The 19847-nt window shown below is 37.8% G+C and overlaps 1 protein-coding gene across 1 annotated transcript; it reads left to right on the top strand.

Moving 5' to 3' along the window:
• The first annotated feature begins 1637 nt into the window (after nucleotides 1–1637).
• Tlr4 (toll like receptor 4) lies at nucleotides 1638–19265 on the top strand. The gene is made up of 3 exons (XM_031377666.1): nucleotides 1638–1981; nucleotides 7778–7944; nucleotides 12088–19265. Exons 1-3 carry the CDS (start codon nucleotides 1892–1894, stop codon nucleotides 14336–14338), a joined length of 2508 nt encoding a protein of 835 aa, XP_031233526.1. The 5' UTR covers nucleotides 1638–1891; the 3' UTR covers nucleotides 14339–19265.
• The last annotated feature ends 582 nt before the right edge of the window (nucleotides 19266–19847 follow it).

Raw genomic sequence — 19847 nt, forward strand, 5'->3', positions numbered from 1 at the left:
TGGCTCTTAATTGATGAGCTATCTCCCCAACTCTATAGCTTCATTCTCATAGCAGCAAATGGAGAGTTGGTGTCTTGTATGACTTGACTGATGTTATGCATCCTTCCCTTCTCTTCAGGAGCTGATTGATCCTTGAGTCAGAACAGGGAAGGCACATAGTCTCTCCATAGGAGTGGAAACTGTACATCATTTTGCAGGGGGCTTGGGTTTTATATGGTGAAAAGAAGAATTTGGGGATGGAAGATTGCTACTGTGGGTCAGGTCCCCTGAAGTCTCAATGGAGGTTGGAGGCTGTTGGTATTTTCATCTTCTTATCAGAAGTTTCCCTGGGAAGCTTCCATATGCCAAGAATCCACAGATGATCCAGGTGAAATCACATAACCTTTTAAGAATAAGTACTCTAAATATTAGTATTTATATATGTCAAATAATGTAAATACGTAAAGAAGGGGAGGGTAAAAACTGTTTTCAGATTTACAAGGCAGAAAGTAAGGATCAGGAAGTAAAATCATTTGGACAATATGGTCTGGTTATTAGTCATGCTACCTGAACTTCAGTAACTTCTAATCCCTTCACTGTTACTTCACCAGCAGTGTCACATGTAGAATTACGTACTGCTCCCTGAAATTCGTAGACTGGTTCTGTGTCTGCAATTTGAAAATACATGTCCCAGTGCCTCTTCCTATGATTTGAATTTAATGAGATAATAAAAATAATGTCTTATGGGTCTGCCTTAATACAATATAACCTATTATTTTTAAAAAGAGGTCAGGGGCCTGGGAGATATCTCAGTTGATAAAATGTTTCAAATGCATGAAGACCTGCAGATTCATTAAAAATGAAACAGTACCTACATTAAAAAATATAATGAAATAAATAGATAAACAAATAAAAACAAACCAATTAAAAACGAAAACAACAGCAACAACAACAAAAATCTGAATGCTGATAGCTATAATCCCAGCACTGGATAAAGTCGGTACAGGTGGGAGATCTCAAAAGTTAACTGAGCAGTCAGTGTAGCCAATGAATTAGTACCAGGTTCAGTTAGAAACCTTGGCTCCAAAAACTATGGTGGAGCTTCTTGAGTTTCTCCCACAGCTCACTAGCCTGCTCCTATCCTTGAGAATGCTTTCCTGTTTAGAATAAACACTACGTTCCTGTTTCTAATAATATGTAGTAATTAATAATAATAAAAGAAGACCATTGGGAACTGAGAACTGCAGAAGGCACTCAATAGTGAGCTCTGGCTTACACACACACACACACACACACACACACACACACATACACACACACACACACAGAGGAAATATCCACCCCCCTACCCCCATGAACAAACACCTACACACAAAGGTAAAAGAAAAGATCAGGACGCAAGACATAGCAACTGATATCTTCATCCTGGGTTTTAATCTTCAGCATTGTGAGAAAATATGTTCCTCTAGTCTGAAGAATCCAGTTCCTAGTTCTGTGCTCTGGAAAAGTTGGAGCAGTTCGTAAGCATCCTCTGTTGAAAATAAAGAAGGAATGAGGATGTTGCTCCACGCCAGTTCCCTGCTTTCACCAAGCCCAGAGGTCAGATGACTTCCTGGGATGAAAGCCAGCTTCCTCTTGCTGTTACTCCAGCCGCAGGTCAGCAAAGCCTTGTCCTTCCTGTTCTACTCTTCACTCTTCTAACTTCCCTCCCGCAACAAGGCAGATCGATTTTAGAACAAAACCAAAAGTGAGAATGCTAAGGTTGGCACTCTCACTTCCTCTTTGAAGATAGTTCTTGCAGAGGGGCACCCACTGGGAGAGAAGAGGCAGGTGTCCCAGGGACTCAGCACTGCCCCCAGTTAGAGATCGTCATGCTTTCTCACGGCCTCTGCTGGTTGCAGAAAATGCCAGGATGGTGCCTCCCTTGCTCCTGGCAAGGACTCTGATCATGGCGTTGTTCCTCTCCTGCCTGAGACCGGGAAACTTCAACCCTTGCATAGAGGTATGTGTCTTGATCGCAGGTGATCGTACCCTTTCCTGCTAGCCTCCCCTGTTTCTCAAAAGCGTCCTCAGCTCACAGCTTCCTGTGTGTGTTCTGCTTAGTTTATTTTGCACGAAGGAGTTAAACTAACCAAAAAAACTTGAGAAGCTGTGGCAACAAAAAGTTAACACAGAGCAGGAAAAGGCAGCCAGAGGTGTCTTGTTCCACTTACGACGTCTGAGTCATGATTTAATGTCTTGAAATTGGTAAAACTAGTTTAAAGTCGTTGTTCTGTGACATGCCTGAGAGACGTTAAAGAAATTACTGAACGTCTCTGAGGCCAGTATTCTCACGATGAAAGAATGACTGTGATCACTAGAAAAATGTTAAGTAGGCTGTTACTATCAGGGCTTTCTGTGGGAACTCTGACAACTCAGCTTTTAGTGGTCATTCCTTCCCTTTCCAAATCAGGTGACGGTAACTCATTTCTGCCTCTTAAGAAGCATCTTTGAGAGATGATGTGGTAGCTCAGCAGGTAAGGTCAGTGGCTTCCCAGCTTGATGATAACCTGAGTTCAATCCTCAAACCTCACAAGTTGGAGGCAGAGAATCTCCTCTTTAAGATGTCCCCTGGCCAGGAAGTGGTGGCACAAGCCTTAATTCCAACACTTGGGAGTCAAGAGGCAGTAGGATTTCTGAATTCAAGGCCAGCCTGGTCTACAGAGTGAGTTCCAGGACAGCCAAGGCTACACAGAGAAATCCTGTCTCGAAAAACAAACACAAACAAACAAAAAAATGATCCTCTGAGTTGCAAGTGACTGACTTGGCAGGTGTATGTGTGCATGAGCACACAACACAAATGAATAAATGTAACAATTTTCTTGAATGAAAGAATTTCTAGTAAAAAAAACAAAACAGCAAAACAAACAAAAATCCAAAGAGTTTTCTAACTTCGATTTCCATATTCTGCAACTAATTCTAGAAGATAAAGAAATGGGAGGGAGGGAGGAAGGGAAGGAAGGAGAGAGACAGAGCTAAGGCAGTCACTCCCCTTTCTGTGGAATACTGCGGAGTGAGTAATCTGACCCATGACTCATTCTTGTTTTCCTCCTGTGCAGACCATGCAATTACTTTAGAAGCTTACAATAGAGCTGAGCAAACAAGGAAGGAATTCAGGGTGGGTAGGCCCAGAAGCTTAAAACAGGTACACTGAGTTAAGACACATAGTGCTCACATGGGAGAAATATTGTTAACTTAAAGAAGTTACAATCCCAATAGTGTCTTGCTTTCTGGTTCCTCAATTATGTTGATAGAGATAGAATTTCCAATCCGTGCTACACTGAGATAAAATCCTGCTGTCCTTGGTGTCTGGTGTGCTCTGTCAACTCTCAAAGCTTGCCTGTTCCTTCTGCAGGTCAGGTCTCAGTGCCCTGGGATTTGTCTTCAAGGGTGATTACTGACTGGTTTCCCAATTTATAGTCCTTTCTATAGCCACACATAATTTCTCCTTTATTTGTTGTTATTGGTCCAGGGACTTCAAGTTATCAAGTGACTCCTATATACTCTTTTAATAACTCTTTAGAACTATGATGGTTACTTCATCCCACAGGGCCTTGGCATTGCCTAACCTACCTACCCACACCATCCCTCACCTAGATCAGGGCTCAAGATGCTAAAATTATGGAATCCCCGTATATAGTTTAAAACTTCACTATTGATCAAATTGAAAAAATTTTAAAAAAGGATGAAATTAGTTTCAGTTATTTTTTAAGTAATCAAATACAATTATGTATTGTGAAATTTAATAAAAAGCACTCTACCCTAACGCTGGCTAAGCCCTGGCCTCCACTTTGTCTCTGGCCCTGCAGATAGGCGGAAACCACATTCTTTCTTTTAGCCAAGGCCTGTCTCACCCACGCTGGCTCTGCCTTTCCAGAGCTCCAAAATTGCTCTCTCCACCAGGCTCGCTAAGTTCCTATGGCTGGCTGTTGCCACGCATGCCTCATGCTTCCAAATTCCTGCAGCTAGCTAGGGTATAGCCTTACACACTGTGCTCTGGCTTTGCTACCATTTATATTGCTCTCTGGAACCCAGTTAAGTCTCCCGTGAAGGAAAACACCACAGAACCTTAGTTTAGAATCAACGGGCGAACAACCTAGCATCCTAATTTTGTAAACTAATCTATGTTAAAATTCTTCCAGTCGGGGAGCCTCTTGGTCCTATGGAGAATTGAAGCCCCAGGACAGGGGAACACTAGGCCGGCCGCTGAGGCAGGAGTGGGTGGGCAGGTTGGGAGCACCCTCATAGAGGTAGGGGAAGGGAGGAGTGGTAGGGGGGATTGTGGAGGGGAAACTGGGAAGGGGGATAACATTGGAAATGTAAATAAATAAAATAACCTATTAAAAAAATAAAAAGGAAGCCCTCCAGTGGCAGATCCTGGTGGATCCACCACTTGAATCAACAGCCTCCGGCAACCTACATTGTGTCTTCATGCTCTACACCATCCAAAATGGACTCTCCTGGCTCCCTCTTCCTCTTCCTGACCCGGAAATCCAAACTACTTAATCAGTGATTAGTTTCTTGTAATGTTTATTAGGGGAAAATCCTACCACATAGTTACACAATTATGAAGATATTTTATATTCAATTTTTGATGAAGAGAATTAGACATTCAGTAATATTTTTGATTTACTCTACATTTTGATTTATCCTATGCATGTTGCATGTTTCATAGCTGTGTGTGGCTTATAGCTACAGTACTGTAATGTGGCACTTTGATTTCAGGATTTATTTTTTTCATTTTAAGTAGATCTCTGTGTGAATGTCTCCTCAGGGTGACTTTTCTTGATTACCTCATGTAGATTTTTTCCTTTCGCTTCTCCATATGTTCTTTCATTGATCATATCATTTTGCACTTTTGTCTTTTATTTTTCCACCATTTATACTCCCCTTTGTGTAGAATGCACAAGAAGGTGGGATTACTGCTGGGTTTGTCAGCATGCCACCAATGCCTCTCAGTGGTTCTCAACCTTCTTAACACTGAGAACATTTCATACAGTTCATCAGGTTGTGGTGACCCCCAACCATAAAATTACTTTTGTTGTTACTTCATAACTAGGATTTTGTTACTATTTTGAACCATAATGTAAGTATCTGATATACAGGATGTCTGATATGCAATTCCTGTAAATGGATTGTTTGACCCCCAAATGGGTTGCAGTCTACAGGTTGAGAATCACTGACCTAGATCATAAAAGGTCTTCAGTTGTATGTGTTGTGTATGTGTGAAACCAATGAAAGAATGACTTCTGGACAACATCTGATGTCCTCATGGTCTGCCTGTGACTTCTCCATGGCATAAGGCTCTCCTTCCATACCTGTTAGCCAGTTTGTCTACATTTGTTCCCACTCATTATTCTCTTATGTTCTTTTTTCCTTTTGATATACATATTTTTTTCCTTTTCTACACAATTCCTTGCTCAGATTTCCCATTCTGAATCTAGAATCTGTCTTTGCAGCTTTTTTAGGTCTTATTTATTTTGCTTCTCTGTTAGCTGTTTCTACGAGTGGAGTGGCATCAGGAATTCTGTAACATGTGTTTTTATACTGCCCATGGCCTTTAGGAGAAAAATGCCTACAATTTGGCTTAAACGGGCCATTGTCCCATCAATGACACAATATTTATCATTCATTCATCCAACAAATGCCTACTGAGCATTGAGAGGTCACCATGTACCTTTCTGAGCCTTGAAGACAAATAGCAAACAAAAATCATTCGAGCATCAATGCTCATGGTTCAATTGATCAAATGAAAAGCATCTGGAAAATAATTATATAGGCAATAGATTTGCCTGGTCTTCAAAACCTGTGAAGGAAATAAAAGAGGGTGAGAGAATTTCTGTCTGCCACCTTACTCTCTTAGATATAATGCCTTCAGGGATCCTATGATCCATTAGGTAGACATGTGTGAAGGAGCCTGTGTATGTATGAATCCTCTAACTACATGTGTATTACCCAATCTCTTTTATTTTCTTTGTCTTTGTAGGACTTTTTGAAGATTAGTATGAAATACATAAGATGTAAATAAATGCTAATATGCAGCAAGGAATCAATAGGAGCCAGTGATAATTAACATTAATATTTATCACTTTAATTAATGGAAGCTTTGAGATAAGCTCTGATCTCATTTAGCCCTTTGAGAATTCTATTGCTTTTAAATAAGAGAAAGCAAAACTCACTGGGTTAAACAAAGCATGTTGCCAGATGAAATCACATAATTATGACATTATATGAAACATTATGGTATAGGGTTCATGATAGATGCAAGAAAACAGAAAAATTAGATAGAGACTATGATAGAGAAAGCAATTGAACCTGAGTACAATTTTCCACCACTGGAATCCATGCATTCTAAAACTGCCTCTGATTCCAGTACCGAACTTGGAAAGTCAATGAGCCTAACAAAAAGCAATTGTCAAAAATAAGGCAGTAGCTAGGAAACATCTGTACATCTTTACTGGTACTCTCCATGTAGCTGTTTTTAATGAAAATAATTAATTAGAATGACAATAATTTTACATAAAACTATGTACAAGCATACATGTATTTTATATAAAACTGGTGAGGTTCGCAGATGATATTATAAAATCAAACCTGCAGACAACAAAAAAGCTTTGTCTCACACTCAGTATGCCGTAGTTCTTTGCATAGATTTAAAGACTCCTGGGCTTTTTACTCCATCCATGGTAGCATGTCTAGTTGTTGTCCTCTTACAAAAGGCAGTCATGTTAGTGAGACTTTATGGGTGTAGCTTTTGACATTAGGAAACACAGTATCACAGTAAAGTTCGTGACCTTTTGACTCATAATCTTTCAGCCTCCTCTGCTGCAGTGATCCCTGATCTGTATGTATGGGAGTTGTATTGTAAATGTTTCCCTCAGTACTGGGCTCCAGAATTCTGCATTTTGATTGGTTGTGATTTCCTGTAATGACCTCTGTTTATTGCGGGGTAGAAGTAGTCTTCCCCAGGGAAGACCACACCAACTGGTTACCAAATACCAAATGATCATCCCTGAAAACATATATATGCATAATATTACACAAACTGAACAGGTTTTACATGTATGTATGTATGTATGTATATATATATGACTATATTTATATGCATATTCATAAATATATACATATATATCAACAATTAATGAAAAAAGGCACCATGGATTTGAAAAACAGCAAAGAAAGTGGAGTAAGAAAGAGCTTGAAAAGAGGAAAAAGAAAGAGGTAGTGATAAAATTATAATTCAAAAGGATAGTAATTTAAAAAATGTACTTTGCACCAAGTGGCATAGAACACTTGTTATAAAACCAAGGTTTTCAGATTTGAGAGTCATTTAACACCTGATTCTATTGTTTCTCATTTAATTATAATTTTGTTGTAGTAAAATGCTACACATTGAGAATGCAGGGGATTTTTTTTTCCTGATATGTAGAATAATACATTTTGTGAACATAAAGTGGCAGATAAATGAATGGAGAAGGATGGATGTGATAACATGTCCTGGAATGCCAGCACTTGTGTGGTAGAAGCAGGTAGATTGGGAGTTCAATGTTATCTTTGACTGTATAGCTAATTTAATGCCAGACTGGGCTATTTGGAAGCTTGTTTCAAACAAAATAAATCATGATGAATGAATGGATAGGTGGATGGTACATTGACTGGCATGTATGTTTGAGAATTTTATCACCCCATTATTCGTCTTTGGAGAGGAGTCAGAACACAGACAATTGAAAATATATCATTTATTGTATGATATTTACAGGTAGCTCCTAATGTTACCTACCAATGCATGGATCAGAATCTCAGCAAAATCCCGGATGCCATCCCTGATTCAACCAAGAACATAGATCTGAGCTTCAATCCCTTGAAGATCTTAGGAAGCTATAGCTTCTCCAATTTCTCTGAACTTCAGTGGCTGGATTTATCCAGGTAACAAATGAGTTTTTATACACTGCAGAATGTGGAGTAGTTATTTTTATATCATTGCATTCTTGGCTCATAAAACTTAGATGGTTCTAACTAAACTTCCTTCCCTCATCTATTCAGTAGCCTTAAATTTTGCTGTAAATCCTTGGAGAAGCTACTTTTATTTACCTGGTTGCAGTTTGGTGGGCAGCAAGATAAGAATATCTAAGAGCAGTTCTAACTTCTACATTATTATAAACAATTTCATTTGGTATTAATAGACCATGTCTTATATGTTATATGTCTAAGCTACAGAAGAATTTATAGATACAATACCCATACTCCTAATTATTAAGCAGGATAAAATCCTGTTTAATCAATTAATAAGTTAATGTCTTGTCCGTGTTATTGGGCACATAGCACAAATCATACAAATATTAACCAATACTAATACTGTTGTTTACAACAGTAAGTAATAAAATATATGAAAATAAGGACAACACATTGTGTCCTTTAGAAGGGGGGCTGTTTTGTTATGTGTGAGAGAAGATCAGGAAAGATTTTGAGATGTGAGTACATACACAAGATACCTGAAATGCTGAAAGTAGAAATGAAGACAGGCAATGAGAAATACACTAACTTAGGAGAAAGGTACCAGTGTTCAAGTAAAACGACAACTTTGGGCAAGAAACAGTTACTAAGATTTTCCTTTCTGATTCAAGGCAAAATACCATTTGTTGGAACACAGAAACTTTTAAACAATATTTCAGGTGGGAAACTAAATCTTTTATTGGTTAAATTTACTCTTTGACAATTTCATACATCTATGTAATGTGTTCCGCTGCTCTTACCTTCACCCACACTGAGTTTGCTCTGACTCTCTTATAGTCATACCTTCTTGTTTATTGTTTGACCCACTGATTGTAACTAGGTTCTCTGTGTGACCATAGGTTTAGAACAACCTACTGGAGACTAGTGAGGTTAACCATTTGATAAGCAACTAAAACTAATGGCTGTCTTTTCCCAATAATCTAAACTTCAGCAAAGAGGAAATGATCCCATGATCCCCTCCATGATCAGTAGATTTCTGCTGGCATGTCCAGTGCAAGGAAACACAACTTCTATGACATCAGATTTGCAAAGGTTATGTGATGCTCCACAGAGAGCACCTCCTCTCCCTGTCTCTTGGCTCTTTCATTCCCATTACATTCCTCTTCCTTTATAGTCCCTGACCCTTTGAGGGTGTGTTATGAATGCTCATTTCAGGGGTGATCACAGAACTATCTTTTGCTTCTAGCATCTTGCTCATCAAAGAATATCCACATTCACTACCATTTACTATAAATGGAAGTGACATTTGTTAATGGGTATAAAATGTAATTATTTAGACAGAAGTCTGGTATCATGCTAATTTAACTAAATCACAATAATCACTCCCCTCTCTGCACCCAAAACATCAGGGTCATAGACCTCTCTAGTTGACCAGGTTAACACTATTAGTCTTGGATAGCCTCCTGGGACAAAAATCTAATCCAAGAAAGGTTTGTTAACCCTAGAATAGTTATGACAGCTTTTCACCACTAGACACATGTTGCTTGGCAGGCCCATGTTATAGTTCATATGGCTCATAGCTGGAAGAGATCAGTAATGATTTTTCTCCCACACCAGCTTCATGACACCTTTCTGCTGAAAGCTAGCTATCAGGGAGAAAAGCTTCCAGTTCTGCTTTAGCTTTACATCAATGGGCTGTAATGATCAGGGGCATCCTTAAATGTTGAAAGAGATAATGAACCTCTTCTCTGCCATGTTCATAAAGCTACAGAAATGTTTCACATATGTTTTTGTTCTAAAATTTCTTGAGAAAGATCAAGAGTATGGTATGTCAGAACAGACAATGCTGTAAAATGTTAGCAAACTATAAAATGTTTTATATTCTTTACTAGGGGCTTGATAGATAGAGCATTCCAAAGGGAGAACGCAACAGCTCTGTTGGGAGAAGCACAATGGAACCTGTGCTTTCCCCAACAATTAGAACCATGTGCCCTGTTGGATGTAACTTTTCCTGAGTTTCAGTCTTCACTCTTATTAAATGAAAATGATAAACTTCCCTCCATGGTGAAAAGTTACTAAATGAAAGGTTATTAAATTTATTTAGTGAGTCTTATGACTTTGAAAACATGCTATCATAATCACTTTATTAAATTCTACATTTTAGTTATCCCAGGGAGATTTGAAGGGAACTGAGCTAGGCAGGTAAAAAAATAAACAGAATAATCTCTTTTTAATAAAGAGGACATTGCTTTTCATCCTGTATAATTGAGCATTGATCTATGGTATAATGTAAGAACATTCCTTAAAGGTTTTGGAGGTGTGCTCAGGAAAAAGGCAAGTTCCTCTTCCCTTAGCTCACAGGATATTTTGCCTTACAGCAGAGCACACAATCTACTCTTGTGCCTTTCCACAGGGAGATTAATGTGTAGGAACTAGACTGAGCTCCTAAGAATAATTTGTTAGAGACCAGGTAGCTGTCATTTCTTTCTAGAAACATACATACTTCTTGGATCTAGGAAAACTGGATTTTGAAGGATCTGAGTGACTTAACTACAGCAATATTGCTTACTTTACCAAACTAGAGTCAAGCTTACATCTCATGCTTTAAAGCTCAAAGTTTTTCACTTTATCATTCTATTTCCCTAAAGTTATGAGACCAATATTATGAGATAGAGACAGAGATATATCCCTTTTTTTCTTATTTGTTGTATATGGCTATATATATGACATATACTCAGCCATATTCATATATATGTATATATATATATGATTTAGACATCATACACACACATATATATGTGTGTTTGTGTGTGTATATGATTATGAACAATGAAATCATAATCAAAAGTGGGAACTTAAGAAAGAATCAAACTTTATTTCCTCATTTAGAATTGGAATTATGGAAGAAGAGAGGAGAGTAAACATGGCTACATGGCTTCCTCTCGCAATATTCTTTTTAATATACCCTTACCTTTTGTCAAATTACCAATGAATAACTAAATCACATATCAAAACTATTTTATTACCTATGAATATTCCAAAGAGAATAGGAAAAGTAAGGGAAGGTAATTGGGTTAGATTTGCAAATGACTCATTTGCTTAATGTATCTGCCATGCATCTGTGATGACGTCTGTCATGCATCACTGGTTGTTGGCTGCATGTGAGCTATGTCACTAGCTTGTCTCTATGAAAACTTTATGTAGTACAACCTACATTTATCTTGGGATAAAATTTAGAAGATTTCATTGAGCTTGTGAAAATCTCTACATCATTCCCACTCTTGCCACATGATAATATTACTTTTCCTCAATTTTCTTGTTGTCCTCTAGCCACAGAGACCATGTTGTGGCTCCTCCATGTGGCATACCTACTATCTACTACAGCTTTTGGATCACTGTTTACTTCATATATTCTTCAAATTTGCTCATATTGATCATTGAAATTTCCACTTCCTTATTCTCAAGCATTCTGCTTTCATCTCCTGAGAGAGGGTCAATTCTTTTGATGTGAATGTTCTTAGCCCATTTTCTTCTTCTTCAATAAAACTTACTCATGTCCCCAATAATTAACATTTACCTGTGATAATGACAGATTTCAAATACCTAGCCATCATATATGAGTAAAGTTTTGTAAACATTTAATGCCATTCTTGACACTTGACATGTATGTGTCATTATTTATGCCCTTGAAATTGACTTTCACCTGTCATTTATCATGACTAACAAATAATGACCAACCATATTGCCTGTACCCATTAGATGTAAAATTATACCTATGTGTGGAAAGAAATGCCTAAGTTAATCTATGACTACCACATATCCTCTTCAACTGTCTTTATGTGCCCCAGTTATTGATCTTGAATTGACTTTCTTCTGATGGATTTGCTACCCTACATAGTATGATAGTTTATCATCACTGTAGCCAATGTGAAAATGACAAATCTTCAGAGTTCCTCTCCTGTTCACACCATCATTGCCTGCTTTGCTATTTACAGTTTCTGCTTCACAATAACATGGTATATCACATCTGTTTGTATCATGGTATAGTGGAAAGTCTTATGTTCTTAGAAAGTTTTTTAAGCAAAAATACATAATTGGTATCTCTTTTCCCCATAGGTGTGAAATTGAGACAATTGAAGACAAGGCATGGCATGGCTTACACCAGCTCTCAACCTTAATACTGACAGGAAACCCTATCCAGAGTTTTTCCCCAGGAAGTTTCTCTGGACTAACAAGTTTAGAGCATCTGGTGGCTGTGGAGACAAAATTGGCCTCTCTAGAGAGCTTCCCTATTGGACAGCTTATAACCTTAAAGAAGCTCAATGTGGCTCACAATCTCATACATTCCTCCAAGTTACCTGAATATTTTTCCAATTTGTTGAACCTAGAACATGTGGATCTTTCTAATAACTATATTAAAACTATTTCTGTTAATGACTTACAGTTTCTACGTGAAAATCCACATGTCAATCTTTCTTTAGACCTGTCTTTGAATCCAATTGAGTTCATTGAAGCCCAAGCTTTTCAGGGAATTAGGCTCCAAGAACTGACTTTAAGAGGTAATTTTAATAGCTCAACAGTAATGAAAACTTGCCTTCAAAACTTGACTGGTTTATACGTCCATCGGTTGATCTTGGGAGAATTTAAAAATGAAAGGAATCTGGAAAGTTTTGACCGCTCAGTCATGGAAGGACTATGTGATGTGACCATTGATGAGTTCAGATTAACATATATAAATGATTTTTCAGATGATATTATTAACTTCCATTGCTTGGCAAATGTTTCTACAATGTCTCTGGCAGGTGTATATTTAAAACAACTAAAAGATATTCCTGAGCATTTCAAATGGCAATCCTTATCAGCTGTTAGATGTCAACTTAAGGAGTTTCCAACTCTGAAACTATCCTTTCTTAAAAGATTCACCTTAACTACCAACAAAGGGACTATCAGTTTTAGAAAAGTGTCTCTGCCAAGTCTCAGATATCTAGATCTTAGTAGAAATGCCCTGAGCTTTAGTGGTTGCTGTTCTGCTTCTGATTTGGGAACAAACAGCCTGAGACATTTAGACCTCAGCTTCAATGGTGTCATCATTATGAGTGCCAACTTTATGGGTCTAGAAGAGCTGGAATACCTGGATTTTCAGCACTCTACTTTAAAAAAGGTCACAGAATTCTCAGCATTCTTATCCCTTGAAAATCTCCATTACCTTGACATTTCTTATACTAACACCAAAATTGATTTCAATGGCATATTTCTTGGCTTGACCAGTCTCAACATCTTAAAAATGGCTGGCAATTCTTTCAAGGACAACATTCTTTCAAATGTCTTTACAAACACAACAAACTTGACATTCCTGGATCTTTCTAAATGCCAATTGGAACAGATATCTTGGGGGGTATTTGACACACTCCATAGACTTCAGTTATTAAATATGAGCCACAACAACCTACTATTTTTGGATCCATCCCATTATAAACAGCTGTATTCCCTCAGCACTCTTGATTGCAGTTTCAATCACATAGAGGCATCTAAAGGAATACTGCAACATTTTCCAAAGAGTCTAGCCTTCTTCAATCTTACTAATAATTCTGTTGCTTGTGTATGTGAACATCAGAACTTCCTGCAGTGGGTCAAGGACCAGAAGCAGTTCTTGGTGGATGTTGAACAAATGACATGTGCAACACCTGTACAGATGAAGGCCTCCCTAGTGTTGGATTTTAACAATTCCACCTGTTATATGTACAAAACCATCATCAGTGTGTCGGTGGTCAGTGTGCTTGTGGTATCCACTGTAGCATTTCTGATATACCACTTCTATTTTCACCTGATTCTTATTGCTGGCTGTAAAAAGTACAGCAGAGGAGAAAGCATCTATGATGCGTTTGTGATCTACTCGAGTCAGAATGAGGACTGGGTGAGAAATGAGCTGGTAAAGAATTTAGAAGAAGGAGTGCCCAGCTTTCACCTCTGCCTTCACTACAGAGACTTTATTCCTGGTGTAGCCATTGCTGCCAACATCATTCAGGAAGGCTTCCACAAGAGCCGGAAAGTTATTGTAGTGGTGTCTAGACACTTTATCCAGAGCCGATGGTGTATCTTTGAATATGAGATTGCTCAGACATGGCAGTTTCTGAGCAACCGCTCTGGCATCATCTTCATTGTCCTTGAGAAGGTGGAGAAGTCCTTGCTGAGGCAGCAGGTGGAATTGTATCGCCTTCTTAGTAGAAACACCTACCTGGAGTGGGAAGACAATCCTCTGGGGAGGCACATCTTCTGGAGAAGACTTAAAAAAGCCCTGTTGGATGGAAAAGCCTTGAATCCTGAGGGAACAGCAGAGGAAGAACAAGAAGCAGCAACCTGGACCTGAGGAGAACAAAACTCTGGGTCTAAAACCCATTCTGTTTACAATTGTTAAATGCCACAGGTTAGCTGGGGTTCTGCTATAGACATGGCTCCCATGGAGCACAAGGCTGCCAACCTCATGGACCTTAAAGGGCAGAAGAAAGTAACACTGTGATGAAATTCCTTACTTTTCAGGTATATGAATTAACTAACTCAGACAAAGGATCACAATCAAGAAAGTTTACCTTTATCTTATTAAACTGAAGGAGAAGAGGCTAAGGCCCAATGAGAACAGAAAGGAGAATCATTCTTCCCTGAGGCTTTTGAATATAAGCCATATCATGTATTGTGTTTCAGTTACCTTAGAAGAGTTTTGATAGTTTAAACTGAACTGAGTGTTTGCTTACGTTCCCTTTTTTCTACTGAATGCAGTTTAAATGGCTCTTTTTGAGAGGCCCTCATTCCAATTTTATCTTCCATTTTATGTCATTTTTTTTATCTAATTTTATAAAAAAATATGATTGGTACATGCTCACAGATATCCTGGCCCTTCCTTAGAATGCTATATTTATTAAATAAAAATTCCTAATATACTTTTATTTTTATAAATTCAGTTATCATTTTTCATGCCTTGACTATAAACTTGAATCATAAATAAGATTGTTAGAGATATGCTAAGAATGCCCATATTTAACTACAATTTTTCAAGAAATTGTGTAAAATATACTCTGTCACATTTTCACTACACGTCATTCTTAAGTTATTACCTACTAAGTTATGGATGTCACAGAGTCAGTGTTAAAAATAATTTGGTTGATAGAAATGTTTTTAATCAGGAGAGAAAAGTGGAGAAGAGTGCAGGAACAGAAATCATAACTTTGTCATTTCGATTATTTTAGAATCATAGTGGCTCACATAGCAGAATGGCAAGACTACATATGCTTCAATTGATGTTCTTTCTCAGCAAGGATACTCTCTGAAGGACTTGTAGAACCTTTCAGGGAGGCAGAAAGGTTTAATATCCTTTCCCTTTATCATTCCCATTGCTGGACATGCTTTGTGAGATAGATAAATGATGGGAGTACACATTTCTGCTTTTACCTTATTCCAGTCAGCATGAACACTCAATATATAATGGCATTGCACAGTGTGTGTGTGTGTGTGTGTGTGTGTGTGTGTGCATATATGTAACTGTACATGTGTTAAAGGTTAAGGAAAAAATAGAGCACAGAGCAGTTCTATATTTTTGATGGGGCATTAAATAGTTGAGCCAATTCTGAAAAGTATGGAGGTTTCTTGATAAAGGAAACCAAAGTAGAACTCTTACAAGATCTAACAAAAAAATTTCTAGACAAACAAACACATAAGTAAATTAGATTTCCTTGTCCATTATGACACTATTCATCATATTCAAATTATGGAAGCAACCCAAATGTCCATTAGAAGGTTAATACATAGAGATAGTATGCTATCTACTTGTAATAGAATGTGTTCTGACCTTGGAAAAGAAGTAAAACTTGCTGTTTGTGACCAGATGGATAAAGGTGGAGTTGTTTTATTGTAACTGAAATATGCCAGGCATAGATGGAACTGGCATTTCAGGAGCTTTTGATATGCAGAACAATGAAAGAAGACAAAAGAAAACCAGCCCTGGTATGTATTCTTCACAACTATTTTAAACAATATGCTTGAAAGATAATGGAATTCTTAGTATTAATTAGGATGCCTACAATTTTTGAAATTCCATTCAAATTCAAAGATAGCCAACTAATTATTTGTCTCTTGCTAGTCATGTGAAACAGGAGATCAAGAATCTCCCTATTTTTCTGATATAAAACCCAAATTCTAATACAGTAAATGTCTTGTCAATCAGCCAAATAGCATACAAGAGGCAAGGCAACAGTCTGTGCTCCTTCCCTCTCAGAGAAACTCCTGTGCACTCTAGCCCATTGCTTCATGCTCCAAGCTAGGAAAAAAAAGAAAAAGAAGAAGAAGTGAAACTGCCACAGTTCTCTATGTGGTTAGTGCCAGTCAGGGTTTTTCAACTTAAACCGTGAGTCATCAAGCAAATACATATGCATGCATGCATTATGCACAGAGTGGTTTATTTATAACAATTCTTTCCATAAAGGGCTTGGGGAGCTTTCAACAAAATATATAGGAACAATGAGGTTAATCAAAAGAAAGAAATATAGACAAAAGAAAGGAATGAAAAAAAGAAAATAAAAGTTTTAGCTGTGTATTCCAGGCTTAATTCTAGAAATCTGGAATTTTAGATAGTGTGACTACTGGATAATCCTAAACTCATTTTCAGATCATATCAGTTATGTGACTTGGGCTTCATCTGTCTGAGAGCTAGTCACCCTGAGAAAAAAATGAAGCTCATGTATTTATTTTTAGGCCATAACAAACTAACAAATATAACGTTAAAGGGTGGCTCTGTGGATGAGTCTCCTTCTTGGCTTTCTTATGGCTAGTCAGAGAGAAGCACTGAGTAGCCTTTTCAATGACAACATTTAGGTCACATTTGTTTTCCCAGTCTGTAGGACAACGGCAATCCCTATGACTAAAGTAGATAGTTTCTTTTTGACTTAGCTTCTATTCATATGTGTTGCCCTAGCTTCCTCTTTGATTCTACAGCCTTTTGAGAAATCATTAGAAATCACTAGAACCTCATGCATGGACTTGAGACAGTCCTCATATATGTTCCTAGGCACCCGAGTGGGAAGTTGGGAGGCTGGGGCCATACCTTAACTATCACCTTTGCTTCCCTGGTGTTGAGCATCATGCTTGACAAAGTAAACAGATAATACCTCTTAAGTGAAGAACTGGTGGATCCTTAATGCATGTTTTCATGGTGTGCTGTTGTCCTCGATACTTCCCAGTTAAGAATGTAACGTCATACGGGATCTTAGCTGTCAACTTAGTTTCCACAGCTTTGGCATTCCTTGTCTGTTACTTGTATAGATGTTTCAAATTCCTTCTTCACTTGGTTGCTTGATGCCACGTATTCTAAAAATTTGTAGAAGGTGTGTGTTTTGGGAGGGGGTGGTTCTAACAATAGTTTTCTCTACTGGCTACTTTAAAATCCTATTCAGCTAATTTATATATGATATTTGATTAAATTCTGCATGCTATACCAATTTGAGGAACATTCACAAAATTACATTAGAAAATAAAGGCTTTAAATTTTTTCTTAACACATCCAAAGTACACAAGGCATTAAATGGGAAAAACTAAATATCCAGCTGACTTCATCAAATAGTTTCACTACTGTTTTCTTTCCTTTTATGTCAAGATATGAATACCAGTGTTCTGTATTTTTATTTATTTATTGTTTGCTATTATGAGGATTCAAAGCGAGAACTTTGAGGAGCTGACAGAGGCACTGTGAACTATGAAGACAGTTTTTGGAGTTGATAATTTCCTCTGTAACTATGGACTAAGTCCCCCCACCCACCCCATTCAGCTCTCTTTTCTGATGGAATAAACTCTTTTCCAGGAGGCTCCCACTTATGCTAATGCACCCAAGCAAACAAGGAGACTAATAGGACCAGCTGTTTCTGTCTTTATATTCTCATTCTTACTAAAGAAGGAGAGTGCAAAATTTTGAAGGATATATTAAAGTGCCTTCTGTACTTAACGATTCTTCTAGAAAAGTCAAAGAGGTGATATTGGTTTGATATCTTCTCATGGTAATTTGGAAGATGTTTACATACCAATTTCAGTTTGCTTACCTAGGCCTTGAGAGTCATTCTACAGTACATGACTAGGCTACTATGAGGACAAAAGAAATCATTCTGGGGAGATTCAGTATAGCTCTTAATTTACCTTCTATAAGGGTCACATGCCAGAATGAGAAAGATCAAGCCTGGCATGAAGTTAATTTAGTGGGCTAGGATCCTGTAAACCTCCTAAAGCAAGAGACCCCATGCATATGATCTCAGCCAATGAGTCATCTCTAAGAAAAAATAGAAAAAGAGGCAAGGAGGGTCAGTGCTCTGAAGACACAGAGTCAAATGTTCCTGTTTCCAGAGTTTATAATGAACAAAGTCCAAACATTGTTAATTTTAACGAAGTCAAGCCGAATGCCCTGGGCATGTCCTTCAGGGTGGAAAGGGATATGCAATTCCAGTTCTTCTTTTATGTTTGTGATGGTTACATAGTCCCTGAAGTTCCAGAGGCTCAGGTATAGGCAATACCATCTTGATAGAGTTCACTTAGCCAAAATGCAGAAATGGGTGCTCAGAGAGAATAGATAACTTGTCCTGTATCCTATAACTTATAATGTATTAATAATCATCATAATAAATTCTGTCTGCCAAATATTTGATACATACATGAGACTGTTTTAGTTTAATTCCAAAAATTGACTTCTGATGCAACTCTTAGCCACACTGTCATTTCCCATACAATGAAACTGAGAGCAAAGAGCAAATTCTCCAATTGGAAGATTAAAATCCAAGTAAGCCAGATATCCAGGACTGCTAATTTTTTACCACACAATACACTGTTGAACTGTCTGGGCTTTTTTCTGCTCGGGGGTAGTGGGGGATGATTCTCTCACTAACTGGAGAATCCTGTGGACAAGGTCAGCAACTCCCTTACCATCTCGAAATTGAAGGTTTCAAAGGCATTGTATGTGACTTTCATTGATTTCTATGAAAATGAAGATGGTCCCTCCTGTGACAGTGCTAAGTGCTGAGTCTGAGTGTAAATGTGCTTTTTGGCACAAATTGTCCTGTGCTAATAGTGTTGATTATAATTATAAAATAATGTGTTTCTGAAAGGCTGCAAACAATTCTGGGAATGACAATAAGGGTTTTGAAACAACATGGTATTTATGTGAGAAGTGTTTTGTTGAAAATTAAACCTGTGTTTAGGAGAAAGGATCCTATTGTTTGCTCCTAAGAAACTATCACAACATGCAATTAAATCAAAGCCAGTTGGTTGCCAATTTGAGTTCTTGTCTTACATAACAATACTGTGTCACCTATAACAAACAAGATATGACTGACCAGAGGTAACCAAGCAAGACTCTTTACCCAAATCCTGCTTCTCTATCTTCTCATGGCCCAAAAAGAAGATGGAAATACATGGTCTGTTTTTCCCAAGGCTAGAAATTAACTTTGTCTATAGGGTAAAGCCGTTCTTCAAGGTCATCTTGGATTCTCTGTAAGGAACAGGTTTTCTGTTCAAGGGACATTTCAAGCTGTATCTTGAAATAAGTGAGGAATTCAATGTTTAAGAGGCTGTATTGGGAGGAATAACAAAGTCCTTCTATGAGGTTGGAAATGTCTTTAATGTTCTCAGACCTCAAAGGTAGAAAAAGGTATGCAGTGTAATTTTGTATGTATGTGTCTCTCTTAACATCTACCATAACATTGTCTCCCAACTTGTATTTGTGTTTTATTTTCACCAAGGACATCATAAAGTTTAAAGCAGATCTTGCAAGAGAAATCATAAAAATAGGAATATGTCAAGATGGTAAAGTTTACCAGGCTGAAGAACCACTTGTTGATTTTGACTCTAAT

This window comes from Mastomys coucha, unplaced genomic scaffold, assembly GCF_008632895.1.
Source record: "Mastomys coucha isolate ucsf_1 unplaced genomic scaffold, UCSF_Mcou_1 pScaffold18, whole genome shotgun sequence".
Lineage (NCBI taxonomy): Eukaryota > Metazoa > Chordata > Mammalia > Rodentia > Muridae > Mastomys > Mastomys coucha.